This window comes from Pelodiscus sinensis, chromosome 5, assembly GCF_049634645.1.
Source record: "Pelodiscus sinensis isolate JC-2024 chromosome 5, ASM4963464v1, whole genome shotgun sequence".
Taxonomy (NCBI): domain Eukaryota; kingdom Metazoa; phylum Chordata; order Testudines; family Trionychidae; genus Pelodiscus; species Pelodiscus sinensis.
In genome coordinates this window covers 13112313-13132419 of record NC_134715.1, presented here as the reverse complement: position 1 = coordinate 13132419, position 20107 = coordinate 13112313, and the positions used below count along the sequence as shown (strand labels likewise).

The window sequence follows — 20107 nt, the reverse complement described above, 5'->3', positions numbered from 1 at the left end:
CACAGGGTAAGGGAGTGGGATGCAGGAGACAGTGTGAGGTCTGAGAGGGAATTTGGGTGAAGGAGGGTGTTGTGACGTGGGTTGGGAGATTGGGATGTAGGGTCAGGGAGCAGGTATGGGTGCAGAAGAGGTTTCTGGCCTGGGCGAGGAGTGTAAGAGGGGATACATGTCTGGGACTGTGACCTGGGGGAGGGAATTGGGGTGCAGGAAGGGCTGGGGTGCCAGAGGCAGGCTCTGGCTGGGAGGCACTTACCTAAGCATCTCCCCGCCTGCAGCCCTGCAACACCCCCAAAGCAAACTGGGCTCCCTGCCTGCTGAAGCCCCAGATGCTTGAGAATGCAGGCTGCTCCCTCCATGTGTGTGTCAGCTTCAGGAGGGGGGAGAAGCTTGCACTGCCCCCCATCCACCAGGCCAATCTCTCCGCTCTTTGTGTGATCTCCCCACCCCCAGCCCAATCCTCATATCCCAGTTGTTCCTGGTCAAAAGGAGCTGAGGATTGGGTTGGCAGTGGGGAGATCACACAAAGCCTCCTCCAACCTCCAGCGCAGAGACACAAATGGAGCAGCCCTGTGCTTAAAACAGCAGCTTCTTCGTGCCTGAAGGTCCTGGCAGAAGGGTCCGCAGGCCAGATCCGTTGGCTTGGCAGGCTGGATCCACCCCGCAAGACATTTCTTGCCCACCCCTACCCTAAACAAATGCAAATTACTGTGACATTTCATGAGGTTTTTAAACTATGACCAAAAGCAGAACTTGGTGGTCACAGGATCATAATCTCTCAGAACGAGAATTTAATACCGTAATTTGTTCTGACAAACCTTAGTTTGGAGAAGGGCTTCGATTTAACTCCTTGCCATTCTCATTTGAAAGAGAAAGTCCCTTCAAATCAAGTTAAATGTCAGTGACTGAATAATCTTCATGTGATAGCAACTGAAAAAATGGGGAGGATTGACATCATCATGTTACCTGGTGATGTGTGTATTTTCTTTAAAAGAGTGTTCTGAATGTGGTGAGGGTCCAGTGGAGGGCAACCAAAATGATTAGGGGGCTGGAGCACATGACCTACAAGGAGAGGCTAAGGGATTTGGGCTTATTTAGTTTGCAGAAGAGAAGAGTGAGGGGGGATTTGATAGCAGCCTTCAACTTCCTTCCATATGAAAATGCTTTATAAAGTAGAGTAGATCATCTCCATTTTACAGCTGAGGACAGAGGCCAGTTGACGATAGAACTCTGGTCTCTTGATATATCCAGTGCAGTGCCCTGCCCTTTGGGAAATGCTACTTTCTATTTGGAAGGGCTTAACTGGGGAGTAGGGAAAGGACATACTTACTAGGCCTCCTAACAGCCCCGTTCTCTGCCTGCTTACACATTATATGAAACAAAACCACCAATATTATTTCACTTTATCTTTGTGGAGATTATTGACCCTAAAATGCTTGAAGCAAAAGATTTAGGTAGAGAGGCCACAGGACCCCAGTTAGGGGAACATCATGAATCATCCTGGCTCAGAGATTTTGCACCGGTGAACTAGCAGCACTTTTATCTTCTTCAGTTATAATGAATGGAATCATTTTGAAGAACAAGGAAATCTAGGACTTTAATAGAAATGCATGAAACAGGGACATGCTGAAGTTGCAAAGTTTAGATCTGGATTTTCAAATACTCATTGTTTAGATGTGTTCACATGTGGTGTTCAGTCTTATTCTGGCTGCTTATGCAAAATCGATCTGGGTTTCCATTTCATTGCTGAAATGCTTGAGTTTGATTTAGGGTTGCATCTGTGAGTTTGTCTGTTCAAGATCTCCTAAATGGTTAGAGCTAGGGCCACCACATTTCCTCTTCTAACTTAAAGCAAGGTCAGGGTTTGATTGTGCCAGGAGAACCAGAAGCCCCAGGAAAAGGACAGTTTCCATAACATGCAATGGGAGGGAGGGGTTGCTATTTGGAGGTACAGAATATGAGAGTGGCCACTGGAGGCAGCGAGCCTGCAAAGAAGAGCTATCTTGCAGAGCGCCCACTGGGGGCAGCCGTAACACCAACGGAGCAGCCAGCAGGGCTGGGGCTCTGCTCTCTTGACTGCAGCAGTATGCCTCGTGAAATGAGGTTTACCGGAGCGGTCGACAAAGGCTTCCCTTGTCGACCACGGCGCGTCCAGACTGCCCCGCTGTGCCGCCAAACAGCTAACTGGCACAGCACAGCAGCCATTTTGATGTAAATGAAGTGGCAATTATTTAAATCGCCACTTCATTTTCCTATGTCTAGTAAACTCATCTACATGGCTCCATTGACGGAACCATGTAGTCTAGACATACCGCTGGATTCCTTTCCCCCCTCATGTCCCAGGGGATCCTGCCCATCAGTTTTCAGAGGGAGTCAAAGTCTGCTTTTCTGAAGTCCACTCTCATATTTTGCTGCTCTACTTTCTTCCTTTGATCAGGATTCTGAATTCGGCCATCGCGTGATCACTGCTGTCCAGGCTGCCACTCACATCTACTTCCCCTGCTAATTCCTCTGTTCCAGCAGGTCAAGCTATATTCATTATATCTTAGTCATGGCTCACCTTGGAAATACAAGTAATTAAGGGTATGTCTACACTAGCCCCCTAGTTCGAACTAGGGAGGCTAATGTAGGCATTTGAAGTTGCAAATGAAGCCCGGATTTAAATATCCCGGGCTTTATTTGCATCTTCCCATCCAGTCGCCATTTTTAAATCCCCTTAGTCCGAACTAACACGAGGTGTAACAGTTAACTCGAACTAAGGACTTAGTTCGAGTTAATGTTTTACTGCCGCGTGTAGCCGCAGGCAGTTAGTTCGGACTAAGGGGATTTAAAAATGGCACCCGGACAGGAAGATGCAATTAAAGCCCGGGATATTTAAATCTCGGGCTTCATTTGCAACTTCAAATGCCTACATTAGCCTCCCTAGTTCGAACTAGGGGGCTAGTGTAGACATACCCTAAGGGATGACTTTCAGAAAGAGGGACCCACTCTTGACTGACCCACTGCTTAATATTAATAATAATTCCCGTAGCTTGGATATTTTAGAAGTAAGCTGGGCAATGCCCTTGAGAATGAATAGCATAATGCACCAGTATTGTAAGAACAAACACATTAAAGATTGTGAGATGCTCAGACACTTGGGCGATGGGTACCATGTAAGTACCCAAAATAGATGAATGGGACTCTTTGCATGGTCACATCACTATTTTTGCATAGCTAATTACAGGATTGGAAATACAAATTCTATAGTACAGGCAGTCCCTGGATTACGTACAAGATAGGGACTGTAGGTTTGTTCTTAAGTTGAATCTGTATGTAAGTCGGAACTGGCGTCCAGATTCAGACACTGCTGAAACTGACCGCCAGTTCTGACTTACATACAGAATCAACTTAAGAACCCCAGGCGTCCCAAGTCAGCTGCTGCTGAAACTGATCAGCAGCTGATTCCAGGAAGCCCGGGGCAGAGCAACTTTGCCTGGGGCTTCCTGAAGTCAGCGCTGGTCAGTTTCAGCAGAAGCTGACTTGGGGACGCCTGGGGCAGAGCAGCTGGGGTGCTGCTGGGTTGCTCCAGTAGCGCCGCTCCTCGGTGCTACTGGACCAACCCAGCAGCACCCCATCTGCTCTGCCCCAGGCGTCCTGATTCAGCCGCTGCTGAAACTGACCAGCAGCGGCTGAATCAGGACCTGGGGCAGAGCAGCTGGGGTGCTGCCGGGTTGGTCCAGTAGTGCCCAGAGCGGGCGCTGCAGGACCAATCGGCAGCGCCCCAGCTGCTCTGCCCCAGAGTCCAAAACAAAAGCCTGGTCTGCTGGGGGGGGGGAGCACACTAGCTGCGCCCCCCCCCCCCCCAGCAGACCAGGGACACGGGGAGCAGAGCCGCAGCGGCAGCGGGGTGCCGCGCCTCTGAGGCTTTGCTCTGGCAAAGCCTCAGAGGCGCGGGACCCCCCCGCGGCTGCGGCTTCAGTCCGGGTGCCTGTGGTCTGCTGGGGACCGTCCCCAGCAGACCACAGGCACCCAGACTGAAGCGGCAGCAGCGGCGGTTCCCCGCGCCTCTGAGGCTTTGCCAGAGCAAAGCCTCAGAAGCGCGGGAACCTGCCCGGTGCCCCTGGTCTGCTGGAGACGGTCTCCAGCAGACATGGGGCACCGGAGCAGCTTACGAACGGGGCTTTCTCGCCCCGACCTCCGGGGCGAGAAAGCCCCGTTCGTAAGTGCGGATCCGACATAAGTCGGATCCGCGTAAGTCGGGGACTGCCTGTACTACATTTCCAACATCTTTATCTGTACTGGGGAATCTTACACACATTCAAGTGATGCTCGATATGTAAATCAATATTGACTGTTCTATTCCTCTTCCAAAAATAGTTATATCTAAAGAGAATAATTTTGTTTTTAGCAGTAGAGATTGATGGGGAGCAGGAAAGCAGTTGGATAAATGTATGATGATGAATGCATAATATTCAGAGAGAAATGTGGTATTCTTTTCATGTTAAAGTAATTAGGATTACTAATCAGGGAAGGATATTTTTTTTCCAATTTTTTCCCTCTAACTTTTAGTAAATAGGATTTGACTTTCTCCATGATCAGGGAAATGAAATCAAACTCACAATCAATAAAAAAAAGTTACTTATCTTTCTGTAATTGTTGTTTTTCTAGATGTATTGTTCACGTCCGTTCCATGTAGATGTGCGTGCGTCACATGCTGTAATGGATATATGGAAGGGCAGCATATCAGTTTCCCATGGCAAGGGATGGGATAATGGAAGCTAGAGTCACCATTTTGAACTTTGTCTTGATGATAAAGACATTGAAGTCCCTGAAGTTCAAAATAGGACAAAAATCTCCCTTGGCTTTGGGGACTAGGAAATAACTTGAGTAAAAGCCCCTGTCCTTAATTCTAGCAGAACCTCTTCTACCACTCCCGAGTCAAGGAGCTTCTAAACCTTCTTGTGTAAGAGATGCACATGAGAGGGGTCCCTGAAGAGGGACAGGGAACAAGGTTGGGGGGGATACTGGGAGATGAACAGGATAGAATATCCATTTTCCACTGTGTCTAAGACCCAACGGTCTGTTGTGATACTCAACCAGGCATGATGGAAAACAGACAGATAATCAACAAAGGGGCGGTTCCTAATAGTGACTGGTACTTTCTCCCCGGGCATCTCTTCAAAATCCTGACCTAGGGTCCTGGGATTTGCCTGCAGGCCCTGCCCCTTGATCAAAGAATAAATGGGAGCAGCGCCTGCCATTCCTGTTACCAAAATTTCTGCCTTTTTGTCTGAGGAAATCAGATCTAGACACATGCTGGAATGGATCTAGTGGCCTTGTGGCACACCCGGGATTCAGGGAGTGTTTCTGGGGGGCCAGGGTATAAATTTCCAGGGACTTCAGCATGGTCCTGGAGTCCTTCAGCCCATGTAAATGGTTATCCATCTGCTCCGAATAAAGGTCTGCCCCCTCAGTGGGCAGGTCCTGGATTGTGGTCTGCACCTCTGGGGGAATGCCAGGAGCTGTGTTTCAAGATGACACCCATGGCCATCGCACAAGCGTCAGCAGAGTCAAGCATTGTCTGTAGAGTAGTATGGGAGACCACCCTGCCTTCTTCAGACAAAGTCTTAAACTCCTGATGGCAGTCCTGAGGGAGCAGGTTCCTAAATTTGTCCAGACCCAATCAGGAGTTGTAGGCTTATCAACTCAGGAGCACCTTCTGATTGGCAATCCTGAGTTGCAAGCACCCGGAAACATATGCTTTGTGGCCTAGGAGGTCCATATTCTTAGCCTCCTTATTCTCAGGGGTTGGGCCCGGTTCCCCTGACATTCCCTATGATTATCAGCCTGCACCATGAGCGTACCAGTTGGGGATGTGAGAACAGGTGCTTGTGGCCTGCCTGAGGAATAAAGTACCTGCATTCCACATGCTTATCGATCAGTGGAATAGAGGTGTGGGTCTGCCACAAAGATTTGGTTATCTTGCTCGACACCTTATTGAGCACCACCCTGGTCGGGGCCTCAGCACTGAGGATGTCCACTGCAGAGTCAGAGTCCTCAGACACCCATTCTGCCTGAATCCCCAGATTCTGGGCCAAGTATTTCAAGGGATCCTGGTGGTCCCATGAGTCCATGGAGGACATAGATGGTGCAGACCCTGCCGGCACTTCACTGGGGAATGAGGAGGAAGAATCTCTGCTCCTCCTGTGCCTGCTGCTCCAGGTACTGCGAGGCCAGTGACTGGTCCTGAGCTACCTGAGAGGTCAGGTCTGCTACCCTTCCAAGGTTGGTCTGGGTGAGTCCTTGCAGGCAGCATGTCTCCAATCACATGATGGGGAGCAGGGTAGTGGGGTTGCAGATGGAGGGACCCGAGACCCAAACAGGCAGAGCTCAAAAGAAAGGGAACAGGTCTCTGGGCCTGGTGATATGCCCAGGGGATCCAGAAAGGCCACTGGACTGGGGGCTGCCACTGGGGAGGCCAGGATGGCGAGGAAGGCTGAACAGAAGTGCTCTGGTACCAGAAGTGGTTCTGGGAAAAGGAGCGGTGACGGAAGTGAGATCCTGAGACTGGAGATGACCAACTCAGCATTTGAATCAGAAGAATCAGAAGAATATTCCAAGGCAGACTGCGGAGGTGGTCGGAGCCAGAGAGCCGTGCAAGGGAACATGCGGGGTCATGGACTCAGGATTGCTTCAGTGCTGGATTGGAGGAGAAGGCATCATTCTGTGGAGCAACTTCTGACAACAGAACAGTGGAAGTGCTCAGAACGGCAAATCCAGCCATAGCTGTCTGTGCCAAGGAACGCAGCACCAGAGATGGGGCTGGTGCTGAGAGCCCCTTACGTCCGGACCAGCTTTTGTCCACTGGTGCCAGGGTCTCAGTTCAGGGCACAAGAAGGTCCTGATGGCACCCTGGGCCTGAGGGAGAGGCTGAGGAGGAAGTCAGCTCAATGAGCTCCCTAGCTGCCTCGAAGGTATCTGGAGTTGAGGGCAGGTCTACTTCGGCCAAATTGGCCTGTGGGCTCGGGTCCCAAGCAGGGCTTGACTGGTGCTGGGAGAGTACAGGAGCTGAAGACCTGGGCACTGTCCCACGTACGGACGCACTCTGGGTACATGCTGTGATGGAGACCTGCCGCTGATGGACCTCTGTTTCTTCTGCAGCAACAGAGACTGTGAATGGTGCTGAGCAGCGGAGCATCGTGGCACCAGGGAGGCCCTGGACAGCCCTGGGATCTCCTGTACCAAAGCCAGCACTCTGAGTAGACGTTGCTGAGTTGACAGTTGGTGCTGGGTGAAGCACTGACTCCATCAGAAGGATACCACGGAGGGAAAAACCTTCCAACAACCCATGCACGTGGCATGTGCATACCTATATAGAATAGACATGAGCAATCACTCGAAGAAGAACTCTACTTTTATATGTCCATATTTCAATTCTAAAATGATTTGGTTTGTTAAAAATTGCATTGTTTGAAAGAAAACCTTTATTTAACAAACTACAATTTGTATTGCTGGAAAGAAATGCATCCAAAATTTGTAGAGTTTTATTTTTAACATAATGGAAATTAAAAACAAACAGGTAAGAACTTGAGGTAGTGAACCATAACCAAGTTGATTAATATAAACCTGAATTAGAGTAGTTTTAGGCTATGTCTACACAGCAGCATTCTTTTAGAATAACATTAGTTATTCCAAATAACATAATGCATGTCTGTACAGCAAGTCCATTGTTTTGAAAAAAATTCAAAATATCAGGCTTCTTACTCCGACTCCTGTAACCCTCAATGTATGAGGAGTAACGGAAGACTGGGGAAGAGTGCTCTATTTTGAAGTAATTGCTGTGTAGACAGCGCCAAAAGTCAAGTTAAGCTATTTTGACTTAAGCTACGAAATTAGCGTAGCTCAAGTTGTGTAGCTTATTTTGAGCTTAACCCAGCTGTGCAGATGTTCCCTAAGCCTCCAGTCATATCCATTTCTTGTACTTCAGAAATGCTATTTCTCTAAACCAGTATTTTTCCAAGTGGTCCACGAAACCACTTTGAGAAACTTGTTTACTGGCCGCTCCAGGGTGTTTACTTACTGGCTACCTGGCTACGGAGCCTTTCGGCTCCTATTGGCTCCGTTTCACTGTTTGTAGCCAAGGGGCACTGCGGGAAGCGGTGTTGGCTGGGCTGCAAATGGCGACATGGAGCCAATGGGAGCTGTGAAGCTCTGTGGCCACAGCGCCAGTAAGTGTAAACACTGGAGCAGCCAGTTTATAGGCTTCTCAAAGAGGTTTCATGGACCACTTTGAGAAACACTGCTCTAAACACAACTATGGAGCTCAGACTTGTTCCTAGTTATTTCAGAGGCAACAATATTAAAAAATGAATGCATAAATATACTGGACTTTCACTTGGCTACATGTGAGATTACAGCAGGTGTATAACAACTGTGCAATACAACCTTTCCTTTTTAATGTGAAGGATCATTCAGTGTACTAGTTATTGGAAGAGAAATTGTCCTGCAATCCTACTGAAGTCAATATCAACTTGTCAATGAGAGGAAGTCAATGATAAATCAATAGGATTGCCTGATACAGAAACCCATTTACCTTCTAAATAGACCATTACAAGCAGTACATTATTTTCCTTATTTAATACTATTAATGGAGAGAGATTGTAGAGTGATCTGATTTTTTTTTCCTGTAGAACACGAAGAATAAATTGCCACATGACTGCAGAATGTAATGTCATCACCAATATTCTCACTGGAATACTCTCATACATGCAGAAATACTGGGTGAAATTCTACTCCTTATTATACTGGTGTGCAGCCTCAAATACAGTCTGTCATTCTAGAATCTTAGGTTACTGAAACTCATTTTTTTCCCTTCAAGAAGATTTAAGCACAAATAGATCAAAAAATTTTGGGGTGAATGATTTGTTTATTCTCTGTTTTATTAGTTTTGCAGGAGCTCTCATGGTGTTATTTAGAATGTGAAAGTAAGTATAAAACTGGATAATCTGACAGCATCACAAGCTAAAATTCCCTAGTTGCTAATATTCCCTTCTCGGGCAAGCAGCATTGCAACTCCAAGCTTTCTTGGAAGAAACTGATTATCTAGATCCATTTCAGTCTGGCTTTAGGCCGGGTTTTGGAACTGAAACTGCCTTGGTCGCCCAGGTAGACAACCTGCGTCAGGAGATAGACGAGGGGAGTGCATCCCTGTTGATTCTCTTGGACCTCTCAGCGGCTTTTGATACCATTGACCATGGTAACCTTTTGGAGCACTTGACGGTGCTGGGTATCAAAGGCACTGTTTTGCGATGGTTCCGGTCTTACCTGTCAAGATACTTTCACAAGGTGGAGCTAGCAGGCTGCTACTCGACCCTGTGGTGATTGTGCTACGGGATCCAGCAGGGTTCCATCTTGTCCCTTATACTGTTTAACATCTATATGAAGCTGCTGGGAGAGGTCATGATGAGTTTTGGAGGATGGAGCCATCAATATCCAACAGGGATAAGTTTGGCCCCCACCAAACCCCCCTCATGCAACTATCCTGCAGTTGCATTAACCCAATGTGTGTGATATTAACTCGGGGGAAGAGAGACTGGGGGAAGTGTTCCCTCTAAGACAGTGGTCCCCAACCTTTTGAGGTTATCGGGCGCCAGGGGGCGTGGCCGTTCCCCCCGCCCGCGACACTTGCCCTGCCCCCCCCCAGCCCCCCGCCGCCCCCCCTGGGGGGGGACCTTGCGCGCCGGGGGCCCCCCCCCATAGCCACGCGCCTGGGGCCGGTTGCCCCTCCAAGGCCGCGCGCCCGGGGCCGGCGCTCCCCCCGCCAAGCGCCAAGCGCCCGGGGCCGGCGCTCCCCCCGCCAAGCGCCGCGTGCCCGGGGCCGGCGCTCCCCCCGCCAAGCGCCGCACGCCCGGGGCTGGCGCTCACCATGCACCATGTGCCCGGGGCCAGGCCAGCCCCGAGCACCTGGCGGGCGCATGCAAATGCCCCTGCGGGCGCCATGGCGCCCGCGGGCACTGTGTTGGGGACCACGGCTCTAAGGCTATGTCTACACTCGCGGCTTCTTATGCAAGTACAGCCATTCTTGCGCAAGAACCCACAGAGCAGCCACACTGCCCGCCTGCTCTTGCGCAAGGAAATGTACAGTATGGCGTGGTAAGAGAGGGCATCTTGCACAAGAGCTACGCTCTTTTCTAGCAGGTGTAAGCCCTCTTGCGCAAGAGGGCAGTTTGGATGCTTGGCAGGGATTTCTTGCGCAAGAAACCCCTCTGGCTAAAATGGCCATCGGAGCTTTCTTGCTCAAGAGTGTGTCCACACTGCCATAGATGTTCTTGTGCAAAAGCACAGCTCGCACATGGCAGTGTGGACGTGTTCTTGTGCAAGACCCCCTCACTACGCCACTGCCCCCCCTCCTGCAGATCTGTCATCTTATGCATGTGCAAGATCTGAGAGAGCCATCCCATGAATCTGCAGTTAGTGTCTTCTGGGTGGTGTCTCAATGCTGCCACATTCACCTCCAAAGAGGGGGCTTCCCAAAGCAGGCCCTTGCTGCTGACCCCCAAGGCATCCACTGGTGCAATCTCCTTTCAATGGGCCCACTTCCCAGGGCTCATATATCTTGGATCTGGCTTCCATCCCCTCTCCAACCTTTGCAATTGCCCAGAGGTGTTCACCTTCCGCCTTATACATTCCCACCTCATTCACCCCACAGGGACAGTATCTGCCTCACTTGTTCTAGGGACTATTCTACCAAGACGTAATACAAAGTTTCCATGTAAAAGGACTCACTACAAAGCTAAAAACTTCAATGAGAGAATGATTAATACAGAGACGTGTCTACATCTGCTGCAGGGAGACACCTCTGCCTGCCTCCACTCCTCTCCCCGTAGAGTCTACAGCCCCATTGCAAAGCGGGGGAGGGGAAGAAAAGAGGCTGAGGCCCATCCAACAGGACTGAAGCAGTCATGAGCAAGCCATGCCTGGGAGCCATTCTCCTGTCCGTTGCTGGTGCTGTGTTGCTTCAGGCACACTGAAATGCAGTCACCTTTAGGGTGGGCTGGACAGCTATTTAACACCTGCACAAGGTTTCAAGGCAGGGGGCAGTGAAGGCTGCCTTCCTGCAGAGCCCCCATCACAACTACTGTGCCCTCCTGACTTAGGAAAAGAATAAACAGGAGGATTGGAAATTAACCCGCTCAGTCTCATGTCCACTAGGCAGGGAATGAACCATCTACATTAGGCCCCAGCTGGAGTGTCATGTCCAGTTCAGGGCACCACATTTCAGGAAATGTGGAGAAACCGGAGAAAGTCCAGAGAAGATCAACATAAATTATGAAAGGTCTAGAGAACATGAGGTATGAAACAAGGCTGAAGGAATTGGCCTTGTTTACCTTGGAAAAGAGAAGACCGAAAAGGGACATGACAGCAGCTTTCAAATATCTAAAAGAGTATCATAAGGAGGAGGAAGAAAAATTGTTTTCCTTGGCCTCTGAGGTTAGGATGAGAAGCAATGGGCTGAAATTGCAGCAAGGGAGGTTTAGGTTGGACATTAGGAAAAACTTCCTACCTGTCAGGGTGGTTAAACACTGGAATAAATTGCCCAGGGAGGTTGCAGAATCTCCATCACTGGAGATATTTAAGACCAGGTTAGACAGACACCTGTCAGGGATGAGCTAGGACAACTCAACTTTGGAAGCCCCAGGGGCCACACTGATACTCACAGAACATGCTGAGGGCCTCAACTTAGGTGTGGTTGCATATGCAAGCAAATATATACAAATAGCTTCTCTCACACTGACAGGCACGAATACAAAGATTAAGGCAAGACTACACAACACACAGGCCCCATTTAAGTCAGTTCTGCTGATATTGATAAAATGCAATATTTACCCGATTTCTACCCATGTGACAGCACTTTTCATGAGCAATGATAGTCCAAGAATTTAACTACTAAAACGCATTTCAACAGAAGAAAAGGTTACTCACCTTGTGCAGTAACTTCTGTTCTTCGAGATGTGTGTCCCCGTGGGTGCTCCACTACAGGTGTCGGGCTCGTCCCGGCGCCGCAAACCGGAAATTTCTTCATAGCAGTAGCCCCCTCCGGAGGACCGCGCGTGCGCAGTGTGTCCCGCGGCGTTCGCGCCTTTTCTGTGTCGCGTGGTCCGACCCGCCAGTTCCTCCTAACCGGAACATCTGCAAGATACAAGAGAGAGCTCCGAAGCAGGGAGGAGGGCGGGTCGTGGAGCACCCACGGGGACACACATCTCGAAGAACAGAAGTTACTGCACAAGGTGAGTAACCATTTCTTCTTCTTCGAGTGATGTATGAAGCAGTCACCCTCGCACTGATTGTGCTTCGGATTTACTTGTGCACGGACGAAAGGACTGCTTGAGCGACTGCTGTGTCTGCCTCCTTGAGACGGTCAAGGGCATAGTGTCTAGCAAAGGTGGATGCGGACGACCATGTCGCTGCCCTGCATATGTCTCTAAGTGATACATTTTTCATAAAACCGTGGAGGCAGCCATACTTCTGGTTGAATGCGCGGTTAGCGGACAGGGCAGAGATTTCCCCCTGAGAGTGTAGCAACGGGTGATGCAGTTAACTATATGTTTGGAGATACGTTGCGACGACAGCTGATGACCTCTAGAGCGATTAGCGAGTGATAATAGCAAACGCGGAGACTTCTGGAATGGGCGTGTTCTGTCAAGATAAAATGCCAACGCCCTTCTAATGTCCAGAGTGTGCCAGCGGGCTTCCTCCGGTGTAGCGTGTGGTTTGGGGTAGAAAGTAGGGAAGATTATAGGTTCATTGACATGAAAGGACGAGTTGACTTTTGGCAAGAAAGCTGGATGACATCTCAGTGAGACTCCCTGCTGAGTGAACATCGTGTATGGAGGATCCGCTGAGAGTGCTGCAAGCTCTGAAACTCGCCGAGCTGAGGCTATCGCCAGGAGAAAGGTAACCTTTATCGTGAGAATTTGTAACTCACAAGTCGCAAGTGGTTCAAATGGTGGGCGGGTAAAGGTGTCCAGTACGAGGCCAAGGTCCCATGGCTGCAGGATAGGCTTGTGTGGTGGGCAAATATTGGAAATTCCCTTGAGGAATTTCTTCGTAAGTGGATGAGAGAAGACGGAAAAGCTCTCTACGGGAGTGTGAAAAGCCGAAATAGCTGCCAAGTGTACTTTTAGCGAAGCAGCGGCCAACCCTTGGGAGTGTAAATGCAGGATGTAGTCTAGAATACGCTGGATCTGCACATTTAGGGGGTTAATGGCTTGTGGCTGGCACCAGGCTGAGAAGCGACGCCACTTATAGATGTACGATCGTTGGGTGCTGTGGCGTCTGCTTTGCACGAGTACATCCATGACCACTTGGGAGCAGGTTAATTCTAGGCCCTGGAGCCAGTTAGGAGCCAAGCTGTCAGGTGCAAGCGGTCGACATCCGGGTGGAGAAGGTTGCCGTTTTGTTGTGAGATCAAGTTGTTGATCCGTGGAAGACGTTGAGGTCTGGACACTGACATCTGCATGAGTTGCGTGAGCCAAGTCTGGCGCGGCCAGAAGGGAGCCACCAGGATTACTGTCGCCGAGTCTGATAGTATTTTCTGTATTACCCGCGGTATCAGCGGGATTGGGGGAAAAGTGTAGAGGAGATGGCATGCCCCCCAATTGAGAAGGAAGGCATCCCCCAAGGATTGGGTGCCTATCCCCGCTCTCGAACAGTAAGAGCGGCACTTCCTGTTGTCGCGAGTGGCAAAGAGGTCGATCTCTGGGTAACCCCATGTCCGAAACAGATCGCGGGCTACAGAGTGAAGGAGCTCCCATTCGTGTTGGGAGTGGAATGATCTGCTGAGCGTGTCCGCAATTATATTGGTTTTGCCGGGGAGATAGGAAGCTATGAGCGCGATCCTGTGACGAATCGCCCAGTTCCACAGGCGTACTGCTTCCGCACACAAAGTCCTGGACCGGGCCCCGCCTTGCCGGTTGATATAGTAAACCGTGCATATGTTGTCTGTAAGGACCTGTATGGTGGTCCCCTGTATCTGGTGGACAAAGTGGCGACATGCGTTGAAGACTGCCCTGAGCTCCAGGAAGTTTATATGGAGCAGGGATTCCTGATGGGACCACAGTCCCTGGGTCCGGTAGTGCAACATATGTGCCCCCCAGCCTATTAGGGACGCGTCCGTGGTCAGTTGAATGGATGGGGGTTGGACCCGGAATGGAACGCCTGCTAGAGTATTGGCAGGTAGAGTCCACCAAACGAGCAATTTCTTGACTCGGGCAGGGACGGTTGTGAAAGTGTTGATATTGGTAATGCCCGGTTTGTAGGCTATAAGGAGCCAATGTTGAAGACATCGCATGCGGAGGCGAGCATGGGCTATGACGTATGTGGTAGAGGCCATGTGGCCCAATAGTTTCAGGCAGGTAAGGTATGGCACCTTCGGGGCCGTGAGCAAGACCTTCGATAGGTCTCGAATGGTGTCGGCTCTGTCCGTAGGCAGATACGCCATAGCAGTGGTAGAGTCTAGTCTGGCCCCAATGAACACGATGGACTGGGCCGGAATTAGAGTAGATTTTGGCAGATTGATAATTAGGCCAAGGGTCTCGAAGATGCCTTTTGTAGTGGCAACTGCCATCTCGGCTTGCTCTCTCGAAGGTGCCGAGAGGAGGTAGTCGTCGAGATAAGGGAAGATGGTGATCCCCGCTCGACGGAGGTATGCCGCTATGACTGCCATGGTCTTTGAAAATACTCTCGGAGCTGCGGATAGGCCGAAGGGAAGTACCGCATATTGGTAATGGTCGTCTCCGACGGTGAATCGCAGAAACCTCCTGTGAGCTGGATGGATAGGAATGTGGAAGTATGCGTCCTGTAAATCGAGAGACGCGAACCAATCCCCCTTTTGTAGTGTTGGGATGATGGAACCCAGAGTAACCATCTTGAATCTGTATCTTCGCAGGTAGCGGTTGAGACCACGAAGGTCTAGTATCGGCCTCCATCCCCCCCGACTTCTTCTCTGTGAGGAAGTATCGGGAATAGAACCCCCTGCGTTGGAATTCGGGAGGAACTATTTCCACCGCACCCATGGTAAGTAGGTGTACTACTTCCTGTCATAACAGATTTTCGTGAGAGGGGCCCCTGAAAAGGGGTGGGGAGGGAGGGTTGGTGGGAGGTAAGGTGGAGAACGGAATGGTGAGTCCTGAGGTTACAATCTCCCTGACCCAGCGGTCTGTGGTGATGGCAAACCAACGAAGGGAGTATGGATACAGACGGCGGTTGAAGAGTTTGGTTACTCTCGCGTTGGGTTCTAGTTGAGGGATGGTTCGCAGACTCTCGATCAGTCCGTCAAACTTGCTGCCTAGATTGTTGCTGGTTGTTGGCCTTGTTAGATTGCTGGCGGCGACGTTAGGGGCGCTGCCTCTGTCTATGTTGGTCGTATGGTCTAAATCGTTGGTTGGTATAGTAGGAAGCCGAAGAAGGAGGCCGCCTCTGCCTGTTATATGGCCAGGCTCTCCTGCGCCTGAAGGGCGGGGTGTACATCCCTAGCGTTCTTAACGTATTTCTAGAGTCTTTTCCTGAGTGAAACACTTGGTCTGTGTTTTGGGCGAACAGGGATGCTCGGTCAAATGGGAGGTCCTCCACCTTAGGATGTAAATCCTTTGGCACTGAAGCCAGGTGGAGCCAAGAGTCTCGTCGCATGACGATGGACGTCGCGGTAGTGCGGGAGGCTGAGTCCGCGATATCGAGAGAAATCTGGAGCGCATTACGGGCCACTGTGTAACCCTCTTGCACTATGGCCTTCAGTACCTCCCTTTTTGAATGTGGGAGATGCTGTATCAGCGGCACTAACTTCGAATAGTTGTCGAAGTCGTGGTTGGCAAGATGGGCGGAGTAGTTTGCCATCCTCAATGTGGCCGTTGCAGATGAATAGACCTTTCTGCCTAGCAAATCCAAGTGTTTGGCCTCTTTGTCCGCGATGGAATTCCTCGCCTGCGCGGATCTCGCCTTTTGCTGTGCTGCGTCAACCACAATAGAGTTTGGGACAGGATGGGTAAAGAGAAACTCTGCATCCTTGGTGTCGATAAAATATTTCCTGTCCGTGCGTTTGTTGGTAGGAGGCACAGACGCCGGAGTTTGCCAGATGTCATTGGCTACCTCCAATATCGCGGCATCGAAAGGAAGAGCCAGCTTGGATTTATTGGAATGTTGTAAATTTCTAAGCAGAGCATGGTGTTTTGGAGGCGCCCCTGAGGTGCGTAGGTTCTGTGAATCCGCTACCCGTGTAAAAAGCTCATGGAACTGTTTGTAATCATCCACTAGAGGGGGTTCGTCATTAAACACCTCATCGTCAGGGGAAGAGGAAGCGACATCTGTCGGGGAGGCCACTGACTGGTGTTCCGCCACTGGTGAGTAAGTGGTATCGTCCTGCGGGGCCGAAGTCGTGGACGCATCTCCCGTGGGCGCTGGTGGGCGTTGAGCCGGTGGAATAGAGCCTTGGGTCGTTGGAGGTGGCGAGTATATTTGCTGCCGGTTCGGAGACAAGGGCGAGCGCCTTGACATTGATCGTGAACGCTCAGAATGCGGTGAGCGGTGGCGAGACGCACGATGTGAGTATTGTGGAGAATAGGAAAGCGTGCTCCTATGACGATAATAGCGGGAGCGGGTAGGTGATCGAGGGGAACGAGAGCGGTACGAGTAACGGTACGGCGATCTCGAGTAGTATGAGCGGTGATAGTGAGGCGGTGTGATGGACCTTCTCGGGGATCTATAGTGACGGCGTGCAGGAGAGTACTCGTGATAGTGGCTCCGCCGTCTTTGAGGTGAAATCGAAGGTCCGGGCGAGAAGGCTGCCCTATCCGAACCTGGAGAAGGGGTACGAGGGTGGTGTGTCTTCCTTTGCGCCTTCGTCGGTACCGCTCTAGAAGTATGGGGGACCGGGCTATCTGGAATCGAGATAAGTGAGGCCCCATCAGAGATTTCCCCTGGAAGGCGTGGTGATTGAGGCGCAGGGGGTGAGGAAGGCGGAGGCACTTCTTGTCTCGACACATGAGGGTGTAAGGTCGTCGGATCCGGTGCCGAAACGGGAGACTGGGACGGCTCCTCCACTTCCAGCGATCGGTCGGTGCGGTGCGGTGCCGACGCACCCTGAGGATGAGGAATGGCTGCGTCGCTAGGCTTTGGATGGGATCTGGGTGCCGAGTGTTTCCGCGGTGCTGTGTCCGGTGCCCTAGGTTGTTGCGGCTTAGGTTTCGGTGCCTGTTTAGGTTTCGGTGCCGGGTCGGCCACCGGTGCCGTCTTAGTTGGGGCACGGTCATGCGCCGACGGTGCCGATTGCTTCGGTGCCGAGGACCGCACCGAATCCGGCTGCGGTGCTGCTCGGAGGCTCGGTGCCGCCGATGATGGTGCCGACTCCGGACGGGTTGGCGGGGCCGATGCCACGGAGAGTGCGGGGCTCGGCGCCGATGTGCTACGGGCTTTTGAAGGCTTTTCCATTGCCTGCGGGTGGCCCGACGCGGCTCTCGAGTCTGCCGCACTTAGGCTCCTGGACGAAGCGGAGGCCTTTTCTTTGGTCTTGTGCGTACCCTCGGTCTCTCGCTCCGTTGTCGGCGGCGGCTGGAGAGCCTTGTTGAAGAGGAGCATTTTAAGGCGCATCTCTCTGTCACGCCTCGTGCGCGCCGTTAGCTTGGCGCAATGGCCACACTTCTGAGGGATATGGCCCTCCCCTAGGCAGCGAATGCAGCGGGAGTGGCCATCCGACACGGGCATAGCCTCGCCGCATGAGACGCACTTCTTGAACCCGGGAGAACCGGGCATGGTTGGTTGTCCGGGTGTAACCCCCAGGATTATAACAGGGGATTGAAGTAACAGGGGTTTTTTTTTTTTTTTTTTTTTTTTTTTAAACAATTAACCAATCTAACTAACTAACGATATAAAACTGACTAACACTACGTTGGGAAGGGGCTAACTGGGAAACAACTGAACATATATCTAATTTTGACTAAACGATTTCTCCTCAGGAGAGGAGCTTGTTCCAGATCCGTCTGCGGCCGTGGACGGTTAGGAGGAACTGGCGGGTCGGACCGCGCGACGCAGAAAAGGCGCGAACGCCGCGGGACACACTGCGCACGCGCGGTCCTCCGGAGGGGGCTACTTCTATGAAGAAATTTCCGGTTTGCGGCGCCGGGACGAGCCCGACACCTGTAGTGGAGCACCCACGGGGACATCACTCGAAGAAGAAGATCATTACACTGACTACTTTTTTGTTTTGGCTCCCACTTGCCGGCCACGTGTTGATCCCCACATAAACCCAAACTGCACCGCGGGTCGCAAACAAACTGGCCGTGGGCAGCATACCAAGTTATTAATAAATATTTTTTAACCTTTACCTTTCCTCTTTGCTGCCATGTCTCCTCTCCTTGCTTCATCATCTCTCCTGTTGCCTGCTGCCCCCCAACTCCTCACCCTCCTCTGCTGTCCTGACTCCTTCCCTTCTCACTGCCCTCAGCCCTCCTGAGACCTGCCCCACTCCACCAGCCCTTCTCTCCCCCGTGCCCACTCCTCCAGTAGCCCAACTCTGATCATGTGAGCTACCCCTCTTCTAACACCTCCCTCTACACACTTGCCCTGCTTCTCTCTTCTGGTGCTGGTCCCTCCCCTGCAGGTGTCTGCCCTTCTGCTTTACCCCAGAATCCCCTCCTGCCCCTCTGTGCCCTCACACAACTTGCTCCATCCCCACCTTTCTCATGCCCACCCCTGCTTTTAAGCCTTCTCCCAGCACCTACCCCTCTCCCTCTAGCCCCCAATGCCCTTCCCCTCTCCTCTCCTCTCTTCTCCGAGCATCACCCTGTCTCCCCTCCCACTGCCACCTCTCCTCCTGCCCTTTCCCTCATTGTCTACACTTGGCCCCCTGCCATTTGTCTGTCCTCCACCCTGTCTCTTGGTGCCTCTTCCCCTTTCTTCCTACTCCCCCTCCTGCTCCGCACAAGCCCCTTCCCCCCTCCCCCTCCCTCTCCGCACAAGCCCCTTTCCCCTCCCCCTCTGCACAAGCCCCTCCTCCAGGGACTAACTTTACATATCACACACTGAAGATCTGCAGTGGTATCAGCATACCACACTACTATTGGGCACTCACAACATAGAGTAAGCAATTGAATGTCAGTGAACACCAAGTTTCCCTAGTGTAGGTGACTAGGTGTCCTACTTTTCAGCAAGCCAAACTACTTTGACATTTATTATTTTTTTCTCCTAGTAGGGAAAGATGAAGTAAGGCTTTTCTCTAACCCTGACAAAAGCAGGGAAATATTACTATCATAACTTCAACCAAGGGGCTTGTATACAAGCAGAGGACATTTAGATGCTTCCCTATTTCTCTTTGCTATGCTTTTGCCACGGGAGTATATGCAATACAGAATAAATTCCTTTAATTTTACTACTGAGGCCAACAAAAGTGAATATCATTATCATTTAAAGTGGATTTAAATTGCAGTCAATTTATTTCAAAGCACGGTCCGTGAGTCAAGTGTGTTGCTCCAGCTACAGACACATTACTGCATTCTGCCAGCATTTATTTGAAAGAACATATATTAAAATAAACATATTATGTGGATCCATTGAAATATGAAATGCAGATGAGTGGAACTCAGTGAATGCCTCATTATATATACAGGTAGTAGCTGTATGTATATTGTAGTTCTGCACTTTATAATGTAATGAGGCATTCAAAATGCACAAAGGCAGGATTTTTTTTAAAGTTTCTGACTTCTGAAATAAGCTTTAGATATCTTCAGTATGTGACGCTCCAGATAAGTCATGCCTGCCTCTGTATTTAAGTTGCTGAAATAATCTCATGGAAAGTCATGTACTAGATGTAAGGCCACAAGTCAGTCTCAAGGTCACAGAATCCGTGATTTTATGTGACCTCCACAACTTGAGCCCTAGGCAGCTGGGCTCTGGCTTCTATGATTTATTATTACGCCCATGTCCTGTATGTAACTTTTACAAAAAATACCTGTGACAAAACCTTAGCCTTAATTATATGTAATCACAGTATGCAATTTCAGCTATGTTAGTTGGAAATTAAATTTCTTCCAGCTTCCAAAAAAATACTACTTTGCAATGAGGACTCTGACCATGGCAAAAC

General features: G+C 50.6%; 1 protein-coding gene across 1 annotated transcript in view; it reads right to left on the bottom strand.

Annotated features, from left to right (window-relative positions):
* Positions 1-14704, bottom strand: part of LOC142829500 (uncharacterized) — a 30462-nt gene extending 15758 nt beyond the window's left edge. Inside the window, exon 1 of the mRNA XM_075929182.1 lies at positions 13690-14704. Coding sequence (XP_075785297.1) covers positions 13690-14704 — 1015 coding nt within the window. The remainder of the gene's footprint in view (positions 1-13689) is intronic.
* Between the last annotated feature and the right edge of the window lie 5403 nt (positions 14705-20107).